Genomic DNA, 10498 nt, shown 5'->3' on the forward strand with positions numbered 1-10498 from the left:
TGGTCTCCCATTATCCACACTAGGTCTCTCCAACCCATTTTCCATATGGCAGCTTGCACGATCTCAAAATATAATTCAAGTCTTGTCACTATGCTACTGAGAACCCTTTTTAATGGCTTTCATTGCTTTTAGGATGATATCCAAAATCCTTCGTGTAGCCTCTAATGTCCTGTGTGGTCTGGCCCCATCTACCTCTGCAACCTCAACTCTTTTCCTTGCCAATTTTCTCATTGGTTCATCTTTGACCCTCCAGTTATATGCGTACCTACCTTCTTTTAGTTCTTGAAAGTTCCCTCTTGCTTCTTAGTCTCTCCAGATGCTTTCACCCTCCTCCCCATTGCTAGCTAACTTAAATTCTTCACCTATCAGGAGTTCCTTTTGTGGCTCAGTGGGTTAAGAACCTGACATAATATCCATACAGATGCAGGTTCAATCCCTGGCTTCCCTTAATGGGTTAAGGATCTGCCATTGCTGCAGGCTGTGGCATAGGCCACAGATGTGGCTCAGATCCTGTGTTGCTGTGTCTGTGGTGTAGGCTGGCAGCTGCAGCTCTGATTCAACCCCTAGTCCAGGAACTTCCATAAGCCCCAGGTGCAGCCTTAAAAAAAAAAAAAAAAGAAAGAAAGAAAGAAAGAGAGAAAGAGAGAAAGAAAGAAAGAAAGAAAGAAAGAAAGAAAGAAAGAAAGAAAGAAAGAAAGAAAAAAAAAGAAAGAAAGAAAGAAAGAAAGAGAAAGAAAGAGAGAAAGAGAGAAAGAGAGAAAGGAAGAAAGAAAGAAAGAAAGAAAGAAAGAAAGAAATTCTTCAGGTATCAACCTAAGTGTTGTTTAAGGAAACTTTTCCTTTTCTAACTATTTCCCCACTCCTAGAGCAGATTGGGTCTTCCTGTTGTTCTCTAATAATCCTTTTACTTCTTTCAATTCAGTAATACTTATTCTTAATTGTGTGGTTTTCTCTCTCATGAGAGAATGTAAATATCACCAGAGAAAGTCTGTGCACCCCATCTAAGTGCCAGTGGAGCACAGTGCCAAGGGTAGACAGGCATGCAGAATATTAGTGAGTGAGTGCATCTAATTACCTGAGTTGCTAAGATGTAACTGGGAAAAGACAGATCTTCAATCTAGTTGCAGCATATTTGAAGTAAAATAAAATATAAAACTGTTACCACAGTATTTAATTTTTAAAATAGAATTAATCAGACTGAATAACATTAACAGAACTGTAGGAAATAGAGGAGTAGAGACTAGTTTTTTTTGTTTTTTGTTTGTCTTTGTCTTTTTAGGGCCGCACCCATGGTGTATGGAGATTCCCAGGCTAGGGGTCCAGTCGGAGCTACTGCTGCCGGCCTTCACCACAGCCACAGCAACTCCAGATCTGAGCCGAGTCTGCAACCTATACCACAGCTCACAGCAATGCTGGATCCTTAACCCACTGAGTGAGGTCAGGGATTGAACCTGCGTCCTCATGGATACTAGTCAGGTTCACTTGTGCTGAGCCATGACAGGAGTTCCGAAACTAGTTTTTATGTCAACTACTCAGTAGACTTTTTCAGTCAAAACCACAAGTATTCTTGACAGTCAAACTATTATTCCTGGGCACAAACTAGTTTTTTCTGGAAAAAAAAAAATCTCATGTTCAGAAATAAGCAGTTTTTGGCCTGAGCTTGTTGGATCTGAAAGTTGTGGTTTTTCAAAGCATTGAACTGCTGAAGTATGTATTCTAGAAGTATCCTAGATATGTTAAAAGCCGTGAAGGGGGAGTTCCTGCTGTGGCTTAACAGAAACGAATCCAACTAGTATCCATGACGATGCAGGTTTGATCCCTGGCATTGATCAGTGGGTTAAGGATCTGGTGTTGCTGCAAGCTGTGGTGTAGGTTGCAGATATGGCTTGGATCCCACATTGTTGTGGCTGTGGTGTAGGCTGGTATCTATAGCTCCAATTCAACCCCTAGCCTAAGAACCTCCATATGCCACAAGTGCGGCCCTAAAAAACAAAACAAACGAACAAAAGCCATGAATAAATGTCTTTGTGGCTGGGAACTGCAGCCCCTATTTCAAGCCAGGTATCTTAAACACAAAGCCTTGACTGTGGTATAGTGCTAAATCAAATGCTTGGCAGAAGCTTAGCACTCCTGTTTTGATAGCACTACATGCTTTCCCATCTTCTGCCAAATGAACAATTGTTATTTTCCATTTTCAGCATGTTTGTCATGTGTATAAGAGTGAAAGTGAATTGGAAGGGGAATAAGTTTCAAATAGTTATTAGATTTCATAATGCAGTATAGACACAGACCAGACATCAACTCCTTTATGTACTATTGAGGTCTAATGCTTGAATTCTTGAAGAACTTCTTGAGCAATGACCTCCTTCAGACTGCCCATTTTTTTTCTCTTGATAGATAAGTGGAAAGAATTAGCAACTGGTGGTTTGTATGGCAAAGCTAGTTGTCAGTGTTTATTGACTACCTATGTTGTTTTCATTATATAACAACTTACCCCAAAGTTTATCGGGTTAAAACAACAAGCATTTATTGTCTCATAGTTCCAGTGGGTCAGGAATCTCAGAGCAGGAGCAGCTTAACTGGGTGCCTCTACCTCAGAGTCTCTCTCTCATGAAGTTACAGGCAAGCTGTCAACTGGAATGGCTGTCTCATCTGAAGGATTGATTGGGGGAAGATAAACTCACTCACATGGTTGTTAACCAGATTGAATTCCTTGTCTCATGCACTTCTCCATATTATAGCTGACAACATGGTAGCCATTCTGATTTGTGATTCCACTTATGTAACCAACCATTTCTCCATCTCTGGAAGCTTTGAGGGTATTTTCTTTACCTCCACTACACTAGAATTTCACGGTGATGTACCTTGATGTGGGAAGACCAATGAAATAAAGAATGGAAATGTCAAAAAGAGATGGTTAGAGAAACACTGTGCTCTGGGAGGGCAAGCATGATGGATGGTGAGCTGGAGAGGAGCTGGAAACAAGAGAATGTTGCATGTGACTCTGAAAGCGTGAAAGTCATGGAAGTTACAGACCATGGTCCTTTCTTACCTGGTGTCTTCCCCGTGTTGGAAGGCATTCCCCAAACATCTTTACCTAGGAGTTACCATTTGCCAGCACAATTTGCCCATTCCCACCCTACTGCTAACTAATATAGAGAGTTAAACACTAGTTCATTGTCTCGCAGTAGATCCACAGACCAGTATTGTTGTTAAGCTAACCCAGCAACTCAGTGTGCTCAACCCCTGAGCCAATACCTCTTTGGTCTTACTGTAGCATTGTCTGGGTCGTTGTTGTTGTTGTTTTTTAAATGAGGTTGGACAGATTATGTGTCTTAAGTTACAGCATAGATATGAAACTTACTTTGTAAATCGTTAAACACAATACTAATTAAGTTGTTGGATTGTGGTGATTTAGAGAAACCAAACTGCCCAATTGTGTGGAAGGTACAGGTAGAATGGTATAAGATACAAATCCACACTATATAGCCTACTGTGGAAAGAACCACTTGCCTAGTGTTGACAGTCCTGTATCGCATCGTTTTCAACTTTTCTAAAGTGTTTGCATTGAACTAGGTGATATCCCCATATTGAGTTTGTGGTAATTTCCCATTCCCTTTCTCATGAACAAGTGAATCCTGCAGTCTGTTCTCTGTGCTCGGCCGTGCTCTTGAATTAGCAAGGTTATTCTGTTCTTTCTTGCTCCACCTTCCCTTTTTCCTTATGCTCACGTGCACTCAGGATTTATATTTTGGGCAAAGGCAGATGTTTTAGAAAACTGAACTCTGATGCTCTGTGGATGATTTCCATAAAGGTGGTGAGAAATCACTGTGTTGGTGGTAAACGACTGCCAGATGAGTCTTTGGAGATAGAGGACTGTGTGATCTGCTGCCCAGTAAGGCTCAAGACCTCTAAGTCTCTGTGATTAGGAATACCTGCTTATACAGTTGCCCTGGCATTTAGAGCAGACTTGCTTCTATCATTGTTATGCTACAAATGGAAGCAGTAAAAATAAAGAACTCCTCTCCTCCCTTTTATTGCCTTACAGAATGATTATTTTGGCACAGTATTTAGAATAATCATTGATGTATTTTGTCTCTATCTAAAATACGTTTAACCGATGCATTTCATACCAGGTGCCCTATTAAACCAGCAGTGAATTAAATGGATTCTGCCTTAAATTCTTTTTGTTTGTTTGTTTGTTTTTACCTTTTCTAGGGCCGCTCCCTTGGCATATGGAGGTTCCCAGGCTAGGGGTCCAATCAGAGCTGTGGCCTCCAGCCTATGCCAGAGCCACAGCAATGCGGGATCCGAGCCGCATCTGCAACCTACACCACAGCTCATGGCAAAGCTGGATCTTTAACCCACTGAGCAAGGCCAGGGATCGAACCTGCAACCACATGGTTCCTAGTCGGATTTGTTAACCACTGCACCACGACGGGAACTCCTTAAATTCTTTTTGAACAATGAATTATTTTCCATCTATTCTCATTACTCTTCCCAATTTTACTTTGTCTTTTAAGAAGATTAGCTTTTCTAATGTCTAACAGGTTAGAAAATTGCAAAAACTTTAAAGGGGAGTAAGCAATAATTTTTTAGCGTACCCAGCAGCAGAGAAGGACTTTTTCATGCATATTGCCAAGATAGAAATGAGTGAGGAAATAATTTATGCTTCAGGCAGGGTTGGGGAGGGGATTGAGTTGAGATTGAAAAAGAGGAGAGGCTAGAAAGGGAAAGTTACCTAAACATGAAGATCCACAGTACTTATGGAGTTCTTAATATTGAGGTAGGTTACAAAATACATGAACTTATATAAATCTAGCGTTTTAGGAGTCAAGAATCTAATTGGAAAAAGAAAAATTATATATATGAAACAGAACAAGTGGTATTAACACCATGTTCATTACATAGAAGAATTTAGGGGAAATAGTATAGAGTGAACAAGGACTGCAGTGATTTTTAACAATGTTTAAGATTTAAATGAGCAGAAAAAAGACACTTTCCAGATGACAGCAAACACATCAAAATGGATTTGGAGGCCAAGCAAACATTGTTAACAATATGTATATACTTTAAAAGCCATAGACAGACAGAAACACAAGCTGAGTTGAAAATTAAGCCAGCCAAAACTGCCACCAAAAAATTAAGCAAATAGAATAAGTAATTTTTATTTATAATTAGTTTATGAAAAATAAAAATTATGACATAATAAAAATTCTTACAAAAGATAAATAAGTCATATATACTCAGAGAAAAATGGGTGAAGTACTTTAGCAGAAAAAGTACAAAATAATAAATAGAATGGCAGTAACCTTATCTCAAAATCCTTAGCTTCAGTAAAAAATCAAAGAAATGTAAATGTGAACAGTAACTTTCAAGTTCTCTCCTATGAAATTGGCAATGGTTTGAAAGATTATAGTACTCATACATGCAGAGAATCAGGCACTTACATGCTATTGGTGGAAATTTAAATGCTTATGGTAGCATGGCAATAAATCAAGAGGTTTAAAAAGACACAGACATTCTTTCCTATATAACATTTCTATTTCTAGGAGTTATTCTAAGGAAATCATTAGGAAAATGAGGAGAAGTTCCTTCAATGTTTAAAAGATTGGAAACACACCAAATGATAGTATGGTTATATTAACAAAGAAATGAGACAAATCAAATGATGGCGCTTCATGCTGTTAGTATAAAAATGGGTCCTTGGGGAATGGATGTGCATGTATGTATCTGTACAAACATAGGGGCAGTCAGAAAACTTCTATCAACCACATGGTTAACCATTTTTAACTATGGATGATTAGACAACTGGTGACCTTTTCTCCTTTTTGCTTTTCAATATAATGAACATGCATACTTTTTTGAAATATGTTTTAAAGAAAAACAGAGCTTAACAATCAGAATAAGGGGCAGTTGTTTACAGTGTTTATTAAGAATGAATTTTCTGGAGTTCCCATCATGGCGCAGCAGAAATGAATCTGACTAGGAACCGTGAGGTTGCGGGTTCAATCCCTGCCCTCACTCAGTGGGTTAGGGATCCAGCATTGCTGTGAGCTGTGGTGTAGGTTGCATATGTGGCTTGGATCCCACGTTGCTGTGGCTGTGGTATAGGCCAATAACAGCTCTTATTAGACCCCTAGCCTGGGAACCTCCTGTATGCCGCACAAAAAAAAAAAAAAAAGAATGCATTTTCTTGGAGTTCCCAATTGCAGGTCAGTAGGTTGAGGACCTGACGCAGTCTCCGCGAGGATGCGGGTTCTATCCCTGGCCTCACTCAGTGGGTTGAAGATCCCATGTTGCCACAAGCTGCAGTGTAGGTTGCAGATGCAGCTCAGATCCAGTGTTACTGTGGCTGTGGCATAGGTCAGCAGCTGCAGCTCCAATTCAACCCCTAGCCTAGGAGCTTCCATATGCCATAGGTGCGGCCATAAAAGAAAAATAAAAGAATGCATTTTTCTCTACTTAATAATGTTAAGGAAATTGAGTGATCTTGGTTAGGTTCTAGAACCTATAGAAATCTGGCTTGAAGGGAGTCCTCCCCCTCCCCCACCCCCCACAACCCCAACCCATTTACCTAGAAACATCTAACTAAGCCTAGATGTTTTTTCTTTTAACCCTTAAAGAATTGTACATCTTTATAGTTGGTCACTAGAGGATATGGCTAGTTTTGTAAAAGTTACAGACGAGCACTTTCTGTTCATCATTTTGATCTGCAAGAATTTTTCGTTTCCTTAATCTTTATCATTTTACCCTTTCTTTTGCTCCTGTCTAGGCTCTGTCATAATGAATGGATCCAGTGTGGCCAATACATCACCCAGTATAAAATCCAAAGAGGACCAGGGCTTAAGTGGGCACGATGAGAAGGAAAACCCATTTGCAGAGTACATGTGGATGGAGAATGAAGAGGACTTCAACAGACAGGTAAAGAAGTGGAAAGCTAATGATAGATGTAATCCACCAGCTCTAACATTTTACCATCTGTCTGCTACAAGAGAAATGGGCTTATTGACTTTGTCTGTCTGTTTATTTGCTTTTTAGGGCCACACCTGAGGCATATGGAAGTTCCAGGCTAGGGGTCGAATCAGAGCTACAGCTATGGCCACAGCCATAGCCTCAGCAATGCCATTTCCGAGCCGAGTCTGCCACCTAAACCACAGCTCATGGCAATGCCGGATTCTTAACGCACTGAGCGAGGCCAGGGATTGAACCCATATCCTCATGGATATTAGCCAGGTTCATAACCCTGCTGAGCCACAACAGGAACTCCCTCATTGGCTTTAGAATAACAAAAATACATAGAAGCCTGGTCTCGGCTGACCGAAAAGCAACTTCACCTGGTAAAAGACCAGATTGAAGATACCTTAGAGAAAGATATCGAGATCTTTCTACCACAATAATTAAAAGAAGGTCTAATGCCGTGGTGTTCTGGTGTGGATTTTATTTAGCAGCTGTGTGCAGATGGCCAACCTGGCATGTCCCAGATAGGAACTCAAGGACTGGCAGAATGCAGGTCTGAGATAGAGGCGTGTATTAGGTGGGGGAAGGCTGGCCTGCTTCCACAGAGATCCAGCAGTAATTCATTGTCATATCTCTGTGATGCTAACAGCCCAAAGTAAGCATTCCAAGTAGACAGGTGATCCTGTGATCACACGGTTCCCTCCATGATGTCGCTCTGCCATCCCAGGGCATTTTTTCAGCAGAGCAGCTGAAGGATAACCGAAAGTCTAGCCACTAGGAAAGCGAGAGAGCCAAATGTCAGGGCTGGGGATCTCCTTTTAACCAAGTAATGCCTAAGCACTCACATCCCTTCAGGAGACATTGTGTGATCCGTGGCATGGCAGTATCCAGCATGGGAGATGGGAAATGTGGTTTTAAGGGAACAGCCTGGTGCTTAGGGAGAAGGAAGCAAGTTTAGGGGGCAGCCAGCAGTTTCCACCCACGGGGCTCTCTGTGTTATGGCCTGTGGGAATAGTACATAGATCGTTCTTACTGTCACACATAACCCCACCCAGGCCTACGTAAAACCTTTTTTGTGGGTTGTGCCTGTGACTGAGGGTAGATTTCATACCAGGGAGTTGATATGCTCTTGGGGAGAGTCAGGGCGGATCTTGAGCAGTCATGTTAAATCTTATGGCTTGGAAATGTTTTCCAGTTGCTATTTTAGGTACTTTATAATTCATTTACCTGAGTATGGCTAATTGTATGTTAAAATGGTATGTTGAAGTCTTGCTACCAGTGACTTTTCCTTTGAACTCATGACTTTGCTAGTTTGGGTAATTATTTTTGCTTGACCGGCCCTCTGGTGGTGGTGTGAGTGAGCTGTGAATGTGTCACAGGCTGCCTGCAGGAAAGGGATGGTCAAATGTGAAGTGGGAGGCTCGTAAAATCACACTTAATCTCCAGAGTGAAGCACGGGCTTCACTAAGAGCTAACAGTATCTGCAAAGAAATCTAAAATATCCTAGCTATATATTGCTTTAGTTTAAAGCAGTCTTTAAGAACTACACAGTTGTTTAAATATTCATTTTATTTCTTCTTCTTTTGAAAGAGCACTATGTTGATAACATCATTGCCCGTTGGTATGCCAAAAAGTGTTCTTTATATATTTCTAAGGTTTTGAGAGTATTTTTCTCCTGTAGAGGCCTCATTACCAGAAAAGCAAGCCAGAAGCTGAGAGTTGGTTTTCATTTAATCCCCACTATCCAGGTAGTGGTCTAGTTACTTAGTTCCTCTACCTTTTTCGTCCTTCTAAAATGGGAAACTTAAGAAGAACTGCTTGTCAATAAGGTTGAGAAAGGAATTTCAAGCTTTAAAATTATTTTTTGTAGGTGCCATATTAGTAGAAAATATCTGAGTCATATATTAGATCTTGGGAAATCTGTGAAGACGTGGAATTTCTGCTATTTTGAGTAACTACTTCCTCAGTCTTATTTTTTTTTTCTTTTTTTTTGTTTGTTTGTTTTTTTGTTTTTTTTTTTTTGTCTTTTGTTGTTGTTGTTGCTATTTTTTGGGCCGCTCCCGCGGCATATGGAGGTTCCCAGGCTAGGGGTCTAATCGGAGCTGTAGCCACCGGCCTACGCCAGAGCCACAGCAACGCGGGATCCGAGCCGCGTCTGCAACCTACACCACAGCTCACGGCAACGCCGGACCGTTAACCCACTGAGCAAGGGCAGGGACCGAACCCGCAACCTTATGGTTCCTAGTCGGATTCGTTAACCACTGCGCCACGACGGGAACTCCCTCAGTCTTATTTTTGATGAAAATTGGTTGAAAAAATTAAAAATTGTATTTTCTCTAGCCTGTCATTAGAAACATCATAACTCTTAGTAGAGCTCATACAAAACCATTCTTTTTTTTTTTTTTTTCAGGGTCATACCTGTAGCATAAGGAAGTTCCCAGACTAGGGGGTCAAATTGGAGCTGCAGCCGCCGGCCTACACCACAGCCACAGCAATGCCAGATCTGAGCTGCGTCTGGGACCCACACCACAGCTCATGGCAACGCCAGATCCTTAACCTACTGAGCAAGGCCTGGGCTCGAACCTGCATCCTCATGGATACTAGTCGGGTTTGTTACCGTTGAGCCAGACAGGAGCTCCTATAAGACCATTCTTAATCACAGAATAATAACCTCTGAAAGAAAGAGGTGGAGAAAAAACTGAAAGGTGTGAGTCCCACCAGGCAATAGGTCTGAGCTCTTCCCCCTTGCTTGCTAGGTGGAGGAGGAGCTGCAGGAGCAAGAATTCTTGGACCACTGCTTCCAGGAGATGCTGGATGAGGAAGACCAAGACTGGTTTATTCCATCTCGAGACCTGCCTCAGGCCATGGGACAGTTGCAACAGCAGTTCAACGGACTGTCGGTCAGTGATGGTCATGATTCTGAAGATATTTTGGTAAGAGCATATGTAGTTCCACATGTGACATAGTAAAAAGAATATAGGATTTGGAGTCCCAGACTCTCTCTTTGGCTCTGCAACTTTGGGCAAGCTCTGGAGCCCTTTGAGCTGCTGTTTCGTTACTCATCACCTGGGAATTAATAAGAGGGAACACTGAAGTTGCATTGGGCCTCTTAAACTACTGTGAAAACATCACCAGCTTCCATTTTCTCCAAAGGGCTTTTAAAGCAGAATTGGGATTAAGGATAAAAATTTGAACACGGAAAAGGTTCAGTTTCACATTTTCACTTGCTGCTGTCCTTTTCTTTTACTGTCCCTCACATCCGTATTTATAGTTTTGGATGATGCTGTTTTAAAAGTTGCCTATTCATTTTGGAAGGAATATACTCCTGAGAGACCATTTTCCACTTCTAATTAGAACACTGGATAAATGAATTCCCTGCCTTCCATGTTTACTTAATGTCAGAATTCTGTAAGTGATACAGTCCTCACACAGCTTGTGTTCTGAACGATGGTGTGCTGCCGGCTGCCGGGGTTTTAGTCACAAGAGAGTGGACAACCACAGAGAGTACAGCAAGATGAAAAAAGAAAAAAAGAAATAG

General features: G+C 41.3%; 1 protein-coding gene across 2 annotated transcripts in view; it reads left to right on the top strand.

The window, feature by feature from the left end:
- PAIP2B (poly(A) binding protein interacting protein 2B) overlaps positions 1-10498 on the top strand; it is a 47424-nt gene that overhangs the window by 29815 nt on the left and 7111 nt on the right. For both annotated transcript variants that reach the window (XM_013996061.2, XM_003481186.4), the window contains 2 exons: positions 6776-6924; positions 9717-9893. In XM_013996061.2, coding sequence (XP_013851515.1) covers positions 6787-6924; positions 9717-9893 — 315 coding nt within the window. In that variant the 5' untranslated portion in view covers positions 6776-6786. The remainder of the gene's footprint in view (positions 1-6775; positions 6925-9716; positions 9894-10498) is intronic.

The sequence above is a fragment of the Sus scrofa genome, chromosome 3 (genome assembly GCF_000003025.6).
Source record: "Sus scrofa isolate TJ Tabasco breed Duroc chromosome 3, Sscrofa11.1, whole genome shotgun sequence".
Lineage (NCBI taxonomy): Eukaryota > Metazoa > Chordata > Mammalia > Artiodactyla > Suidae > Sus > Sus scrofa.